This window comes from Sylvia atricapilla, chromosome 1 (genome assembly GCF_009819655.1).
Source record: "Sylvia atricapilla isolate bSylAtr1 chromosome 1, bSylAtr1.pri, whole genome shotgun sequence".
NCBI classification, from domain to species: Eukaryota; Metazoa; Chordata; class Aves; order Passeriformes; family Sylviidae; genus Sylvia; species Sylvia atricapilla.
In genome coordinates this window covers 146,290,702-146,310,004 of record NC_089140.1, presented here as the reverse complement: position 1 = coordinate 146,310,004, position 19,303 = coordinate 146,290,702, and the positions used below count along the sequence as shown (strand labels likewise).

The window sequence follows — 19,303 nt, the reverse complement described above, 5'->3', positions numbered from 1 at the left end:
TCAATAACTTGGCCAAAACCAGAAATAAAGCTCTGTCACAAATCTTCTCCAGAATGGGGAGGAATATTTAGATCTGACTGTCCTCCAAAGTAGTGCTGAAGCAAGTTTTGGCCACAACATGCTAGACTGATGAGGGCTTTTTTTTTAAGTGTAGAAATTCCACACTGCCAATACAACAAGTTTTAAATCCATGTATAAAGTTCTTAATGTCTAAAAATCTGATCATGAACTCAGATAAAATTCACTTTGCATTTAACACAGTTAAGCAGCCAAAAGAGGACTTGACACAGCATCATCACAAATACATTCATGCTAAGTACAGAAGTGAAAGACTGGCAGAATATTTGCAAAATATTTGCCTTTGTAAAATGAAAACAGCATCAAATAAAAATCTACCCTTAAAAAGCTTCAGTCCCACTGCCGTGTTGCTAATTTGGAAAAAAGCCTCAGAGGTTGGAAGCTGCTAAGACGACGACAGCACGACGAGGCCAAGGGCAGCAAATGTTGAGACAGTAACTGAGACTGAGCAGTTCTGTTATAACCTATGTTTGAATCAACATTTGCTAAGGAATTGACCTTACACTGTTACTAATTTCCTGCTTATTGGAAAAATACAGAAAAGCTTAAAATTCTCAGCTAGTAGTTAAATACAATTTCTTTTTCTTACTTTAGTGGAACAAGTTGTCAGCTTAAAAATCCATAAAAATATTTTTATCTATTACATAGTATAGTTAAATGAGTAAAGAAAAATTCACATTTAATTATGAGAAAAATGTTCCTGAAACCATCTGTAAGTTCTTCAACAAATGTAGCATCCATCTAGTCCAGATTCCCTCATCCAACTATTACAAAAATAATCCTGGCTGTGCTTCACACATCACAACAGGTGTTCTCCTGACCTGAACAGTTGAGGAAAGAAAAATGAGAGTCCTGTAAGTCTTCAGAGGAAGTTTATCACAGCAACCACAGCAGTGAGGTCAGAACAGCGATTATAAAGCTGGCTGGCTGTAGAGATAATTTTTCCTATCTAAACTGATGCTACAGCTACTAAAGAGTCAGTCTTCAGAGAAAATGATAAGGAACTGTCATTTAGTGGCTTCAAGAACTTCATCATGGTACTAACAGTGTGGTGGGGTCTTAGGGGGAACAAGTCCTCCGGTTGAGACTCATACATAAATGAGACTGGCAACAGTGAAGTGGGAAAATTATTTATATTGAACTGGAAAGATGTGCCAATATTGCTGCAAGTCCAGTATGTTGTGTGACTTACGCAGAGAAAGCCAAAGCACTCAAAGGCCACCAATGTAAAGACCCCAGAAAGCTGACAGAAGACCGAGGCAGCTCACTCTGAGTAGAGCTTTCAGTAATGGGCAAGGTTCTGGAACACTTCCCTGTTGGCTCTAAACACAGGACAGCAATGTTCACACAGTTTTCTTTATCTTGAGCCTACATTAAAATGCACCTCAAATTATCCACCTTTTGCCTGTGCTATTTTTCCCATGGAAATACTGACTCCAGAAGTAACCCTTCCAATTTTTCAAAATGAAATAGGCATTCCTCTTCCCATTTTGATGATAACTTTCAAAAAACAGCTAGTTAATCAATAAGAGGAAGAGATATCAGGATAAGCAGGAGGCAGAACTTAGTCATAAATGTTAAAAATTCATTTGTTTCAAGGACTATACAGAGTGAGCAAAGGGAGTGAAGGAAAAAGGAAGCTGTTTGTAATTCATTGTCTGTAACAAGGTAGATTTAACAGCTCTCGACAGAAGAAATGGGCAAGGACTTTACATACTGAAAGCCCTAAATCACCTTGGAGATATTCACAGCTAAAGGACTGAGTGGTTCAAAGCCTCCATCCACACACAGTTTGCTTCCTCCTGGACTTGCAGTTTCACATTAGTTTAATGAGTACAAAGCAAAGGCTTGTAAGCCTTCGGGAATGAAAAGTTTCATGAATACTCGGACTTTCCAATCCAATATAGAAAGTCTTCTTGTGGTGCATTAACCCTGACAGGACACCAGGTGCCCACCAAAACTGCTCTGTCACTTCCCTCCTCAGGTGGACAGTGGAGAGAAACTGTAGCAAAAAGACACAAGATGGCTCAAGATAAGAGCAGAGAGAGATCACTCACCAGTTACTGTCACAGGCAAAACAGACAACAGGGAAATTAGCTTATTACCAATGAAATCAGAGTAGGATTATGAGAAATAAAAACTCAATTTAGCAACACCTTCCCCTGCACTCTTCTCTTCTTTCCAAGACTCAACTCCAGTCCAGAATTCTCAATTTGCTCCCTCATAGCAATGTAGGAGTTTGGGAATGTGGACTGTGATGAGTTCACCTCACCTTGTCTCTGCTTGTTCCTCCCCAGAGACAGGACATCCCCTGCTCTTCACCTGCTCCAGCATCAGATCACTCCCACAGGGACAGTCCAACACAAACATCTGCAATGTGAGTCTTTCCCTTGGGATGCAGTTCTTCATGAACTGTTCCAGTGTAGGCCTCTTCCATGGAGTGAAGTCCTTTAGGAACAAAGTGCTCCAGACTGTTTTTTTTTTTCCCCTCTCTTTCTTAAATACATTATCCCAGAGGCAGCATCACCACTGCTGCTGGGCTTTGGCTTGCCCAGCAGCAGGACCACCTGGAGCTGGCTGACACTGGCTCTGCTGGAGATGGGTGAAGCTTCCAGAAGCATCTCACAGAAACTACTCTGGCACCCCTTCACTACCAAAACCTGGCTACAAAAACCCAATCCACTTCTAAAGGTTTCTCTGTAACCTCCCTGGATATCTCAGTCTCCAAAGTTTGGATGGTGCTTAAAATAACTTATGGAACCCCTCAGTCTTTCTGATGTTCACATTCTACACACACTTCTCAATCAACATCTTATTCTGCTCAGGTTGGCAAACTAATGCTTTAGTATTAGATATAACTAAATAGGAATAAGTAAAGAAGGGGCAGAAATACTACTAACGACTCCTACCATGCTCCCTTAGCCTGTAAAAGACACAGTTAAAGCACTTAGATAATATATTGCAAATGGACAGGTAAAAAAATTACCAAGTATAAAATTTAAAACTGAACATGCAATACACCAATGGGTTTTGTCCCTGCTAAACATTCTTCTAAAGAAAAAACAGATCATCTAGCACTGCTTTATCAACTACAGCTTTTAGCACTATACCTATCTATCTAACTGTGTCTATCCCAGCAAAGGTATCTTTTTTGGAAGACAAGTGATCCAGTTCTAAAGAAAATGATATTTAGAAGTTATTTGGCACTGTGCTATTTTTCTGTACAGTGCTTTTTTCTAATTATTCTCCGAGAAGTGAAGCATACTTCAGGATACTGAGGCAAACAGCTGTTACTTCCACACCACTTCTATGGACACATGCTATAAACAGCAGATTACATATAAAAATGAAGTTACTCAAAGAGATTTAATTCCCCCATCTCTCTATGTGTTCTAGAATGTATGTCCTGGAAACAGGCTGTTCAATGAGGGCTGGTTCCTTTGAAAGCATTGTGAGAGAACCACTTTGACTAGTCAAGCACAGCCAGGGAAAATTTAGGCATGTTGTTGTTATTCCTCAGAATTAATGACCTACATTAACTTCTTCTGAATTTTTCAGTTATATGCATAGATGTTTACATTAACAACATTAAACTTCTTCCCTAAAAAAGCTACAAATGTTATGCAGAAAACTGGGTTTCTGCCAAAAGGAAAAAAATTCATGTAGATGGTTTTGGTGGGGATCTTTGGAAGAAGAGAAGCAAAGGTAGGTGAAAGAAAGGTTTATAGAAAAGCAAAAAATATCCAAAGAGCAAAACCATTTTCAGGAATGCAGAATCTCCTTTTTTGCTAGTCTAAACAACAGAAAATGTCCAGACACACTTGGCTGTAAAGAGGGCACACTAAAACCTTTAGTGTATATATAAAGCATTAAAAGCACTATCCTTGATGGTATTTTTTGTTTCCTAAGACTAAATTCATTTTTATCACTATAGTTTTGATTTAATGATCTTTTTTTTCTATCTTACTGCTCTTTAGGTTCAATTTAAGTTTCCCTAACAATTCATAACTGCATAATTTTGTCATATACAACATAAAAAGTATTTTGATATGATTCTAATGCTTAACACAATAAAATGAAGATGAATATGTATGGCTCACTGAGATACACTGTGCATTGTTAAAATTTTAGGATTAGTTCTGAAGCTTCCATAAAAATGTTTTACTTGTCTAATCATTAAACAACTATATGACCACAAAGATAGGCTTAAGAAAGATTAGAATATTATTCTGTTTTAGTTGAGAATTAAAAGCTACAATATTGTGATTTTTCAGATTTTTTGGAAAGCAGAAACCTAATATTAAACATTTAAGAGGTACATAACTATTTTACCAAATGCACTGTAAATGTCTTTATGGTGGTGCATACATATAACATGATTTTTTAAAAATTTAAACGGTTCTAGCCTGAAACGGTAAAGACACATGACCACATTTGTCAGAGATACTGGGGCTAGGACTGAATTAGGTGAAATTGCAGACTCTGTACAGAGTTGTGGAGGGATCTGACCCGTGCAGAATGACACACACATCCACAGCTCACTTACGTATTCGCCGTAGGTCTCCTGTGCCGGGGGCGGCGGCAGGGGCCGGTACCCTGCCGGGGGAGGAACTCCTCGTGCTCTGGGTGCCAGAAGTCCCCGGCTCCGACTGACTGGTCCTCTGCTGGGAGGGACTCCCCTGGGAGCTGGTGCCCCTCTGGGCACTCCTGCTGGTGGTGGAGGCACTCCCCCACGGCCCCTGTGAACACACAGATCAGTCACCATTAAACACTATAGCCAGGGCCTCCCCACCAACACCTCCCTCCCCTACATCGTGACAGCTTTGCTTTGCTACAGCCAGAAAAAGTCTAAAAGAGATTTAGATTTCGTCATCTCTCTGTAGGTTTAAATCCGATTACACACATTATGCAAAAAATGCTGGAAGATACAAACTAGACATGGGATTCAGTGATGAACCTTGCGCTGACTTGAGTCATTCTCACACATGCAGACACACCCAAAACAATCTGCTGGAATCAGTCAACTTCACTGGAATTTGACTTCTAGTATGTGAAATCACAAGCACAGAATAACAGCTTCATTTAAAAGTGTCAGGCTGTATAATACTCAAACCCTGGACAGAGGAATCAGTTGCCATTCCCTTCTGATCTTGTGAAAGCTTCTGAAGAGAACCGAAAGATCACACTGGGTGTGAGATACCAAGTGGGTCACAAAATATATATTTTCTTCTGCTTCTGAAGAGATTTCTGCCTGTTTCAGGAAACATCCAAATGTAATAAAATATGCAGGGTGATTATAGGATATAACCCAATGTCCTACATACATTTAACAGCACTAAATAGAACAGTATATTTGGTCTAAAAACTCTGAAAGTATGATAAGCACTTATTTGCATTCCATTATTCTGGATACTTAACATAAGGATGAAAAATATGAGACTTCAGTTGAACCAGTTTTCAAAAAACATTTGATCCATTTAGAAGTCTCTCTGTAGTAAGAGGAGAGACTAAGAGGTACAATCTGTGAGAAATTTGTATCATTTACTCTCTTTTAGACAGGACATCTAAAACATTGCTAATAGACATCCTCTTTTTAAGGAGATAATTTCAATCCATGAACTATAATTGAGTCTGAATGACTGCTGTTGGCAAATGGAACTGTTCCAAAATCAGGCCCTCATCATACACTCTAGCAGATACATAGAAGAAAACAAGGGACAAGCTCTACCTTGTCTTTCTACCTACCAAGCCATTATCTAATTCATCTCAATTAATTGAGTAAAAATGTCCTGATTTCAGAAAAAAACTCCAACTTGAACAGTATTATGAAGATCCAGATTTGGCCTCATGATTTTCTATCCCATTTCATACAGATTGTATAATCTCACATCAGTAAATTAATCAGAAAACAAGGCAATCATTTTACCACAAAAAAGCAGTATTTCAAAAAGTGCATCACTGAATGAGGAATGCAAAAAGTGTAAAGATACAACCAAGACAGATTTTATTAATTTTAATTACTGATCAAAACACAGTCACAAAGTATTTCAAACAAGCCTAGAGTGTAAGTGATTTAAAACTGTGCTTATTACTTGGTTTTGGCTAATCTGTAGAATGCCTCCTCAGAACAGGGTACCAGCTGCTTATTTGACTTCATTGTAGTGGGGGCAGGGATGAGCAGTGAAATTCCCAGACCCAGCCTGCCAAAGTAATATAAAGAAATAACAAATGTGATACTTTCCAAGAGAAGCCATAGAAAGGGAAGTGAACCTAGTGACATAGACTATAAATACCAAGTTAAAAAAAGAGAAAAAGGTCACCAAAAAGATTCAAAAATCACTAGGCATAATCTCGACAGCATCCTTCAGGCAGGATGCAGGTGAAAGCAGGAAATGGGATATGATGAAAAACATGGACAAACATCTAAGGAAAGAAAAAACGTACAGTTTTTCAAAGTAACAGATTTATGCTTGAGAAGTAATTAGAAAACCAGATCCATGTGATGAGGTCTTCTCTGCATTTCAAAAAACAGTTAATAGGATTGGAATAGTGATGGGTGGGTAATAAAATTTCTCTTGTATTATGAGATCATTTATGATCTTAACTTTTCATAACTTTGTTCATTCCTCCTACAGAACTTCTTAATCTGAGATGCATGGTTTTCATGGTTACTGCACCAGGCTGGAGGAGACTGGAAAAGCACCAAGACAGAAAACCCAGTGATAGGAGAGTTTAATCAGCACCAAATGGATTTGAATAGTATCAGGTTATGATGATAAAAGGAAATTTTTAGAAACTGTAAATTGTTATTTCTTATACTTATATATAAGTTTGTATGTTGTAAATCGTATATCCTTTTTAATTTAGGAATTGTTATTTCTCAAGAAGTTATAGGGGAGCTAAAGAAGCTTGATGGACATTTACAATGAACAGACTCAAAACTGGGGAACCACTTGAACAGGACCCTTTGCACAGCTTTGCAAAAACAACAAATTTGTTCAGATATCGCTTAATTTGAAAAGGGCAGCTACACAAATTATGTTTAAAAATGTTTAAAGAGTAAAATGTATATTATATGGAGAGACAGGAATTCTGTGAGAAATCAGAGCAAATACACAAAAATGTTCAAAAAAGAAAAAGCTAGAGAAAGGGCAATAGGAGCTCAGTAAAGCTAGAACAGGTTTTAAAAGAGGTATCACTTGAAAGGCTGAATCGAACTCTAACCTATAAGAAGAATCCCAATAAAACAAAATACTCAGAAAAGCAAGTCCAAGGTAACTGAAATCCTTCAACTGTCCCAGAATCAGGAAACCTCCCAGAGCGAGCCTCAATCACCAGTGCAGATAAACTGTTATATATATGAATGTCTTCATGTAAGTTAAGATTGTGCTACACAATCAAGAATAACTGAACAAGTTTGTCATGGTAGAACAGTTCTTACAGTAATCCACTGGATAGTGCTGCCAATGCCTTAGAGACAAATTACAGAACAAAAGGAACAAATGAAAGTATGTGCACTATTTTTCAATAAACTGCAGCTGAATCTCAACAGAAAAGTTTTAGAAATAAAAATAGCTAAAAAAATCTAGCTTACAAGAGGGGACACTTGGGAGTTAATACACACATACAAATTTATATATCCTACCATTACACAAACTAATAGGTTCTGCACTATGACTATAGAACATCTAGAATTAAGATTGGCCCAGAGGTCAGGACACTAAAAAGTACGATTTTAGAAAACATAAAGAGTATATACAAAACTTTGTTACTCAACTGTGTGTATTCACAGACTTGTTTCCTAACTCAGCTTCTTTCCTAATTAAAAAAAACAACAACAAAACCCCAAAAAAAACCCAACCCAAACATAAATTAACTGGAAGGGCATCAGAAACTGTCAAAGATGACAAGCAGTCTAGAACTCTTCACATATCAGGAACAATTAAGTAGATTAAGGCTCTTCATACTACAAATGACAACTGAGGCTTATCAAATGGATCCAACAGAAACATCAGAGGAATGAAGAAGGCTGAGGGGTGATCTCAGCACAACTTACACCTTCCTCAAGGGGGGCAGTGGAAAAGGAGGTTCTGGGCTTCTCTCTGGTGACCACAAAGGACCGAACAAAACTGAATGAAGTTGATTTTGAAATTTCATTCTTTCCTGGACTTTTCATCTCCTAGTCAACTACTTTTGAGGGGTATTGATCTACTTCTGAAGCCTCTGGAGAAGCTACACAGAGGGTCTGTTCTCCACCCTTTCCCTTCTACAACTATCTCACCTATAAATTAAAGAATTTGTGCTACTACTAATAATTAGAGCAATTATTCTACATATTTTATCCCAGCTCTGTTTTATCACATTTAGAGATACCTCACCATCAAATCAAACTTCTCATGGCTCCTAGACCACTTCCACTGTTTGGTCTTTTACCCAAGGACATCCTTCTGCAGGCCAAATTTCAGGTGCCACCAACTCTCCTTGTCTTTGCTACTAGACTGCTGAATAATTTTGTTTTCTTTATAAAATCTTTGTAATAAGTTACACATTATCAAAGCTGGTTTGTCAGCCCACTGTCAACCTTGACTAACAGCTCATATTCTAAAATACATACAAGGTATTTTTTTGTCTTTATTTTCCCTCCTCTCTATCATGGTGTAATTTCTGTCCCTGTCAGAAATCTTTTGAATGTCCTCAGTAAAAACCTCTTATGAGTAAGAATTCTTACAGTGCTGAGTCCATATATCCAGGCTGATGTCATGCACAAATAAGCACTGAACCTCCCAAACTTTTTGAGTGCTTTATGCAAATACTTTGGAATGGGGTTAAACTGTCTTATTTTCAGTAAAGGTGAAATAAAAATCTCTCTGCCAATAACCCCTCAGAGTAAGACACTGCAGTAGACAAATACTGGAGCATCACAGGGGACACAAGTATTTGATTTTCTTTTTGCTGTTTTTGACAAAAACTTTAAGTACCTTTTAACAGCAATTTCAAACAGTATCTATCAAACAGATACTAGTACTTAATTATTGGCTGTAAACACACAGCAAATCCCATTGCCTAGCCAGGTGCTGTTATTGTCACTTCCAACAAGGCTTTAGCAACAAAATGCTCATCTATGGACTTGAGTCTACCATGCCCTGCTCTCTACTGTTATTTCTTCAAGAAAATTTGAAATATTTGTTTCATCTTTATAATCACTTTGGGTTTAATTTTCCTGAATTCATTAATTTGGCAGTGGTGAAGCCAGTGTAGAAGCTAACCTTTCTCCAATTAAACACGCAAATTATTTACATGGTTAAATTCTGAATAATTTTCCTCCCGAAGTTGCATAATTATCTTGTAGGCTCTGCATTAAAAAAGAAATCTTTTATATTTGGGTACCTTGGACTAGACTAAGTAAAGCAAATCCCAGTAACTCATTTAATGCTTTTTGTTTCAGTACAAAATGGGAGGAATAACCTAATTTAACTTACATACCACATCATCCTGAGAAGATACTGTCATGAAAGCTGTTTTTTGGATTCTAACTCTCCTCTCATAACATTATTTCATTACTTATACTTGCAATTCAGTATATGAGGAAAAAGAAAATGCAAAGTGAAGCACAATTTTTGTAAAACTGTAAACTTCTCTAGTGTGTACTACAGAAGGGGAGAAAAAGCCTCTAACAAAAGTGTCAGAAGGTGCTAAGGTGTTGTGTAAACACTGTGGAGTAATGACAGAAGATAATGTCTAAAAAATGTGCAAATGCAAGTCCACCTTACTGTATCCACTTACAATATTACTAAAGTATTGAATTTTGCAATTGAATTGCATTGTTTGAATCCTGAATTTATTGTGTATATAAACATTCTCAACAAAATCTAATACCACTTCATACTATGCTACACTACATTAGACTCAAAACATTTGTGGATGTTCAGAAGGAATTCACAAGTACCAATCTAATAATTGATTCCCACTGAAATAGTATTTTACCAGCTTATACAACTTAGATATTTCCTCTTTGGCTTTTGTTAGCAATAATATTTGACATTAATATTTTCTAGGAGTCCCATAGTGTTTGTAGGATTTATTTCCAGCAAACTAAGTTACTGCCCTTGACCACAGTAGCAGGCACAGCATCTCACTCACACTCATCTCCAGCTGCCCTCAGCAATAGCCACTTTCATAATTTCATTTAGCACTTTCTCTGCTCTAGAATCACATTGATTTTTATTTCAAATTTAGCCTATCACTGGATGGCTGAGTTAGTAAAATTATTCTGATCATGAAATCACAACTAGAATCAGTTCACAGTTTTCCTTCGCTTTCAGTGAAACAAAAAATAGAAACAGTTTGTTATGAAGATCCTTTTCACTATCTCCCATCAGAAACATAAAATGGAAGAACAGCTTTAAAATACAAACATTCACAAAATTTAGGACCAGTTCTCAAACACTATATTATTAATAGAGGAAACACTTGAAGTTCTTTAATTTTAGCATTCATAGTTCTATATACCTGCAGGGATTTACACTGTTCAATAAACAGATCTAACAAACTTGGTTACCAAATGTTGATATATTATCTTCATTTGACCACAGCCACCTACGTTCAGTGTTCCTCAAACAGTAAGTATTTTTATTTTTATTAGACATCTGAAAATAACAGACCTGTTATTTTGGTGCTGGTACTTTAAAATATTAAAACACTGATACCTGGATACAACTCAGAACTCAGATTCCTGATTTTCATCCTTTAAAATAAAACTGCAAGAGTGCCACCACTGGGTTAGCCCTCTTACACAAGTCTTATTTTATATTTTAAAACAGTAATACACATGGTCATGCTTCAATTTTGTGAAAAGTGGGAGATCACAAAATTAAAACAAAATAGTGAACGTTAATAATACCTGTCTTTGGCCTAGATCCTAAACTGGCTTTATCAAATATTTTTTTACTACAGAATCTTTTGCACTTTACTGCCTACATATTCTCAAGAAAAAATTATTCTTCAAAAAAGGAAACCAGTTCATTCCAGACTTGACAGGAAAGCAGTTGGAAGTTGTGAACACACTGCAGTAGTGATCCACATCAGCTCACCTTACTTCTAACATATAAGACAGCAAGTTCTAACTCACAGCTTCTGTAGCAGTCTTAATTTTCCCCTGACAATGACAATCATTCAACCATTAGGACCCCAGCCATGCATAGACTGAAATATGAATAACAAATGGGAAAGTATAAAAACCTCCACACCTTCTTGAAAGCATAAACCAGAAATCTGCCATTTCTTTAAAGAGGCTATTGTTTTCAAATGCAAGCTCTCTTAATCCAGTGTGTAAACTCAGCCAGCTCTGCTTTATTGTAACCTTTCAATTACTAAGTGGAGCTGCTTATAAGAAAAAGAGTAATTTTAGCAGGGTCTGTTTAAGACAAAGGACAACACCTTTCAGTTGAAGAGGGCATGTTGAGATTTGACATAAGGAAGAAATTTATGAGGGTGGTGAGACTGTAATAAGTTGCCCACAGAAGTTGCAGATGCCCCATCCCTGGAAGTGTTCAATGCGAAGGTGGGACCCTGAGAAATCTGCTCAAGGAGCAGGTGTCCTGCCCATGGCTAGGGGTGAAATGAGATGGTCTTTATGGGTCCCTTCCAACCCAAATAATTTTGTGATTCCAGAACTGATTTCTATCCATAAATGACACAAAGTGGTTCCACCATGCCACCCCAAAGTATGGAGGAACTTTTAGCCAAATTCTTCGACTTATTACTATCATCTTCTAGAATTTCACTTTTCTTAAACATCTTCCGTTGGAGTCACGATTGAATTATCCTTGAATCTTATTTTTATTCTTAAAACAGTGTGAAGTTTTAGAAAGATGCTGCTTTAGTTGCAAAACCTCCTTAGAGGTGTACATTAACATGTAGAGACTCACAGAAGGGTTTGGGTTGGAAGGGACCTTAAAAATGATCAAATTCCAGCTATGGTTGCCATGGGCAACCTTGAGGGCAACACCTTCCACTAGAACAAAGGAATAAAAACCAGACTTTCACCACTTTCCCTTCCTGTTGTACAGAAGAGAGGTTATGTCGAAATAGTTCAGGTGCTCAGCATGAACTCTGCCGAAAATAAAAGTGCTGTGATTACATCTGAAGGTCATCTTTAACTGTATTAGGGACAAAAACATGAGGCAAGGTGGGGAAAACAAATAGCTATAGGAAGCAGCTATATTCTCCAAGATCAATGATGAGGAAAGAACATTCGTGAATGTAAAGCTCACAACACACACACAGATCTTCCAGAACAAATTCCATCCAGTCACCCACAAAACCTTATTTGGCTCTAGAGTAATAAAAATATAGTCAAGAAAATCAGGAACAATCCAGAAAAGAGAATACAGAGTTACCAAACCACAACCATTAGGAAATTTCTTACCACACAGAAATGTCTGCACATGAACTAGATTTTTTGTATGCAAACACAAATGTACTGTTTTCTACAAAATAAAATTGTTATGGAGTTTAAAATAGATTTGATAAGATACGTTATATCCAGTTCTCACATATAAGGAGCAAAAAAGGCATAAATTAGTACTTTTTTTTTTAACTGAAACTATTCAGGAGTAATAAAGGTTTTAAAAGGGGGAACTTAAACACACTCAATAGGATGTTTCAAGGATCAAGACTGGTATCACAAAACCATTCTGCAGATTACAAAGAAAGGTTAGGATGAAGGTTTTACACTTTGTTTTGCAAGTCTTCTGAGGCTTTACTTCAGCTTCTTCTAGGTATCTCACGGTGCTGCCTATTGAAACTGTTTTATCCAACACTGAGACAAAGCCTTTAAAAGCTTTGCAAAAGTATTATTCATTGAAATCCATTTCTGCTAAAAGAGAATCAGATCATTATAACTGAGTTTGAGATCTACAGCTCAATGGCTGTAGGATCACAGTAGCAACACAACTGAACTTCACTTAAGGAACATGCTAACAGCACTTCAATTTGTGAGAAAAGCGTCTTAAGAGTTTAAGACGAGCCTTGAAGAAAGAACAAGTCAAACAGACACTTTTCATTTCCCATTAGAATATATGTGAAAAATGGTGATGACAAAACTCCAACCTTTTACTGCTATCTCCAAGTCAAACACTAATAACATTTAAATTTACCCTGAAGACACTTCAGTAGTACACCAACTATGCAGGATTCTGTAAGCTGTGTAACAATGTATCACTAGCATAAAATGCAGATTTGAAAAAATAATTTACCAAAATCCAGAGGACAGAACAGAATTTCTAACATTCTAGCAATGCTAGAAATGTAGTACACTAAAAAACTATTTACATATGCACATGCTAGAGACTAACAGTGTAAATTAGTGATCATGCTTTGGTGATAGGATCCAACCAAACAAGTTTCTGTATCACAGAAATATTAGCTGAAGGACATGGAAAATGAAGTAAACTTGAAATAGTACTGCAAATGTATCTGTACTGAATGTCTGTAGCAGCATCACTAGAGGCATCTGTGGCAAAGTTACAAACAGCTATTTAAAAACCAAAAAAAATTTGCAAAAAAACCCTACTCCAAAAATCAAATGAGGTCTCCAACCTGAAAGAACTCTTGCAAGGTTGATTACAGTGCCAAGGGGTGAACCTTGGTATATAATTAACACTATTCAGAACATTAAAATCAAGAAAAGCAGACTATTACAAAATACAAGAACAACAATTTGATGATTGAAAGAATATTTTTTTCTCCCAGGACACAGCCCACAGTAAGAATAACTTCTTTAAATTAAGATTCACTCTGCATTGCATTTGAATTATTGTCAGGATACATTTAACTAAGCAGATCTATATAAATGGAATGTTTCCTTAGTGCTGCTTCTTCTAACATGCTTTACTATCTGCAGTAAAATGCCTCAGGGTATTATTCAGAAATAAGTTTATGAGAAATGGATTGAAACAAGAAATTAGTTTACAACTTGCATTCAGAAATGCAAGTTTCAAGCTGCATTAACAAGAACTGTACACAAAACGGAAAAAAACATGACCACAGTTAACAGTCACACTTAGGTGCTGCAGCCACAATCCCTGTACTCTGTAACATAAACAGTTATGAGCTTTATTTAGGTTTGTTTTCACACTTCAGAACTTGAAGGAGTTGAAACAGTCGTCTCAGTACTGTAATGAAGATCGGAGACGCTAGAGTAAAAATAAAGCACTTCCTGCAACGAAGAAAAAAAGCAAAAGCAGTAGACTCTGCCTGCCCCCAAATCAAACAAAAGCCACTTTTCACAAAGTATATGGCACTCAGACAAGAAAACCCAAATTCTACCTCTAGAGCACTTCTGTATCACTTCATCATGACTATGAAAACTTAGTGGTACCATAAAAAGAGAAAAACATCCTGTGTAAGTTTGACATAGTCCTGAAATTCATGTCAACCGAGGTACGACAGATTTGCTGCTATGAACTCTATAGGGCCCAAACACAGGCTGCACCAAAGGAGCAACTCAAGGCTAGAAACCAAGTTGCTCACAGTAGGATTGAGCATCTCCTTATGCTGTCCTCTTCTTCTTTACAAAGGAAGCATTCAAGTTCCACAAAATCCTTGTTAATTCAGTCCAAATGAACTAAACTTTCATCAAAAAATGAAGGATGTTTCCCCAACCTTTTGCTCTTCTTTTGGGAATCCTTCATGTATTTTACTTGGGGGAGAAATAGTGTTTGAAGGGAGAAGCTTGAAATACATACATCCAAATGACATTCCACGTACCTGGACAAAGCAGGAACAGGTACTCCTCTTGCTCGAATCGATGCTTTTCCACGGACAACTGGAACTTCTGCCGTTTCTGAGCCGCCATTTAAATAAGTTAATTCTTGAAGCTGTGCCTGCCTGATTTCATCATTGTAGTCCTAAAACAAGGGGGAGGCAGAGTGAGAAAAGACATTTTGTTTGCCCACCAGCCTCAGCAAACATTGCTCCTGAAAGTTTCCTCTTAAAAAGTTACACATTACACTGAAAAAGCTTAATATGCATAATAAAACAGGAACAATATTCAGTCCAAATATTAGAAAATTCTACATAATAACTGCCTATTTTGCTCAGGCATATTTTTCTTTCCCTTTGCATATATTTATATATAGCTTTACCAATTAAAATGGCAATGGTTAAAACGCTGCAGAGATAAGAGGAAACCAGAAAAAAAGAATCAAGATTCCATATTCTGAACTGCGATCCAGTTTGTAGTTCCAGTGGTTGAATGACTGTGTTAAAAGCAGGAAAAAGAGGAGAGAGAGTTGCAAAACAAATAAATACACTGCTGAGAACAGCACATGAAAACACAGGAATAGATTAGGAATCCACATTTTTAAAGTCAGGAGTAATAGAATAAACACAGGGATTCATTCAATACACACATACACTTATCTAAATAAGAGGAGCTGAAAAAATTAAATTCTATAATATGTAATGGTAAAAATGCCAAGGACATATGGCTTATTTCTGTCTGCACAAATCCATTACTTTCAAGGTCTAGCCAAAAGAAAACACAGGTTTTTACACATGGAATTAATATGGTACTTCTCAAGCACAGTTTTCAGGGACCTTGAGTCAACCTCCGAAACAAGCAGAGCACACGGGAATAAAACAGACCCAGCAGTGAACTCTCGAGGTATAAGTATTTTTCTATCATTTCTCCTCCACTTAAAATGAGCCAAGCAGAATGCAGCCATAAAGGTGAATTAAAGATAACTATTTTACCCAAAGTGGCTCTGTACTGAGTATCAAAATATTAACAGGTGCTCCCACAGGAACAAATGGATACTTCTGATACAACAGCTCTTCTGCAAATCCTCCCACTTCAAGAATGAAGGTTTGTTCTACCACCACCCATTTTACAATTCAATGACAAAACAAAAAATCTGCATTTCACTGCAAATCTGAGTTTATTACATTTATTCACTAGACAGGAACCAAAAGACTGTCAGGCAGTCTTACAGACTTTGAAACATAACCCTTCATTGAAAGGAGATTAAAACTTCCATGAATTCAAATCTCTCAATTATCCTTGTAACATTCTGCTTCTCCTAGACTTCTACAAATGGAAATAAAATTGTCCTTTATATCCCCATTGCTGAAGAAAGTAACTGGTGTTAAAAGAAGCACCATAACACCATTTTGTCCAAAATGCCTTAAATAGGTTCTGAAATTTAACTCCCAACTTACCACCTGAGATCATCCTCTATTTAGCAGCAGAAACCAAACAGCAAATATGAAAAAGGTCTAGAAGACTGAAATAACTGTTTCAAATGGCATAATTGAAGCTTTTGAGAAACAGATTCCATTATTAAATGACCAGGACCCAATACATAACCAGTTCATCACAGGGAATAGACTACAAACAGGAAACTGAACATTATTCTGGCCAGCTACTGTACAGAAACCTACTTTGTATTTTTATTTGTTGCTGGACCAGAACTGGCTACAAATGCAAAATTCTGTGTCCTGTAGAGAAAAAAACTTCAATATTGACACAAAATGTCACAGAACTGTACCACCAACATACAATATCAAAGTTCTGACAGCCTGCATCAGATGCCATTTATAATTTCTTCACAAAACATCTTCACAACTGGTCCTCAGGAAGAATACCTTTGCTCATTTTATACTCAAATCAATTCCTTAGCAAAGATGTTTTCAGGTAGCCACTGTGTGTGTTGGGTCCCTTTTCTTTTCTCTCTGATGCTTTCTCACTTTCCTGCAGCACATTACCAGACACAGCAGCAGCCTTAAGTCACAGAGAAGGGCTGCACTGTGTGTGCACAGCACAAAACAGAAAACATGGCCCTTATCACACACGCCAGAGGCAGCAGGAGGATGCAGACTGAAGGGGCAGTACAAGGCTGCCATGATAAGCTGCAGTGTTAATCCATTAGACTCTGAAATGGATTCCTCAATTAAAAGTAGCAGATGGTCAATTTATGAATACTCACTGCTGGAAACAGCACACTTCAAGTCAAATTAAGCAGACAATCTTTTCCTCACATAGAAGATGGACGTGGAAACCCTTTAGACTGCAACCCTCCTCAGAACAACCTAGGCAGTGGCAGCACTTGAATTACAGTCAAATGCTGCTTCTGAATCTCAGCTTAACAGCTGTACTCTCATTTTATGAATAAACTGCCTATCCTGACTAACTACAGTCTTATTTAACGAGGGAGGGTGCATTTACATCAAGATCCCTCCAAGAGATTTTCATCTCACAATTCCCATAGTTACATGTTCTAACTAAACCTTCTTTAAAATTTTATCTATGATTTTCACCCAGCCAGATCAACACACTGGCAGCAGCTCACTTTAGCTTAAGACCTTATTTATCTCAAACTATTAGCAAAGCTATTTATTTATATCATGTTAGGACAGATCCCTACAAAACCCCCTGCAGCTTTGCAAAACACTCAAGTAGATCTTTACCCAACAGTGAGCAACCAATTATCAAGTTTCCAGCCATCTCTTTTACACCTTACAGTTACTTGCCAGCTTACTTCAGCAAAAGTCTGTGAGAGCTTCCAAAGGCCACCAAGCTCTTCAAAATGCCATTAAAAGCTATTTCATCACCACATCCTACATATCAAACATGGAGAAGGCAGGACAGGCTACAAGAAAAGGCTGTGAATTCTGCTCAAATTGTCATATAACTGGCATAGATTTTTCTCTCAAAGACACTTCTACACTTTGCTTTAAAGACAAGGAAAACAAACTCTGGTAACCAATGGCACAGGGTAATTAGTGCTGTATCTGTCAGAAGACAAATGACTGCCACTACTCAAAAATTAAGCAAAATAGACTAAATTCTAATGGCCAAACCTGCCATAACCATAGAAATCACAGAATGGTTTGGGATGGAAAGGGCCTTAAAAAAACATGTCATTCCATCTCTCCAGCCATGGGCAGGGACATTTTCCACTAGACTAGGTTGCTCAGGGCCCCATCCAGCCTGGCCTTGAAGCTCTGGTACAATCCAGCAATTAGGACCAGGTGAGGTTGAACGTACGTGGCTTTCTGACCTGAGAAAAGTAATTCTGAGATAACCTGTGTCAAGCACAACACCCACCAATCTAATACTTGAACAAGAGTGCTGAGCAAAGAGTATGGCCAGAATAAAGAGACTGGTTAATTCAAAGGAAGATAAACTACTGGCATTGCTCAACCCAAAACATAAAACTGGGCTTGATGGTATTTTTGGCTGTGCTTATGTTGCCTTGAGCCTTACTTTTCTTCTGCAGTTTGAATTGTGGCTTCTGACTTTAAGTATATTTTTTAACAGAAATTACACAACTGCAGCTGCTTGAGGTTAAACTTCAATGCAAGGATGTTTGCCCATGGATCTGAAGATCCAAAAAGAGAGGCTGAGGCAGTTTTGCTACAGTCAGCTACCACAACTGTATTCTGCATTCTAGCACCAAATGTGGTGTTATGTTCAGCACTGATCTGAAAGATGAACAATAACCATATTCATAAATTGAGTCTAGCAACTAAAACTGTAGGAAGTCATAGTGTCTCTACATTATAAGGAGAATGTAAAGTATCATCATAATCATATATACTCATATCAGGACATCTCTCCTGAAATAAAATAGGTAATTTCTTAAGAGAGATAGAACAGACCTTGGAGAAAATAAAAAGCAAGTTGCATTTGGCAGCAGCAAACCAAACAGTAGTTCTAGAAAAGAAAAAGCTGCTCCTTATTCCTTCAGTGGCTGCTGCAAGAGGGGTGGTGGAAAAGATTAGGGCATTTAGGGAAATTCTGATAAGCTTACATATGGAAAGCCAAAGGGAAATTAAGACAGTGTTCTTGATCCCACAGTTCAGGAAAAATTATGTAGCATCACAGTTCAGCTCAGTATAATAAAGATGCAATGGTCAAAAATAAAGATGGAAAAGTGTATAATCAATCAGTCAATGGAATTGCTCATTATCACTCTGTAATTCTACTGGCTTAACATACTAATGACCAGGTTTTGATAAGCTTACTTAATTCATGGCAACATTAGAGAAATCAAGCTCAATGGAGAAAAAAGACCTCTGATGAAGGGGGCATGGGGGGATCAGACATATCCTTGCTTCCAGTAGGTGCAAGAAGCATTTATCAAATTGAACATATTTCTAGCTAAAAAAAAGGCAGCTTTTTAATGTCTAGAACAGCCAAGAACTTAATTCTCCCTTTTCT

General features: G+C 37.3%; 1 protein-coding gene across 2 annotated transcripts in view; it reads right to left on the bottom strand.

The window, feature by feature from the left end:
• KHDRBS3 (KH RNA binding domain containing, signal transduction associated 3) overlaps positions 1-19,303 on the bottom strand; it is a 90,411-nt gene that overhangs the window by 30,704 nt on the left and 40,404 nt on the right. For both annotated transcript variants that reach the window (XR_010745443.1, XM_066336520.1), the window contains exons 5-6: positions 14,848-14,987; positions 4,625-4,817 (exon numbers count right to left, since the gene is read on the bottom strand). Coding sequence is in view for 1 of the 2 variants with exons in the window: in XM_066336520.1 (XP_066192617.1) it covers positions 4,625-4,817; positions 14,848-14,987 (333 nt within the window). In the remaining variant the exon portion in view is untranslated. The remainder of the gene's footprint in view (positions 1-4,624; positions 4,818-14,847; positions 14,988-19,303) is intronic.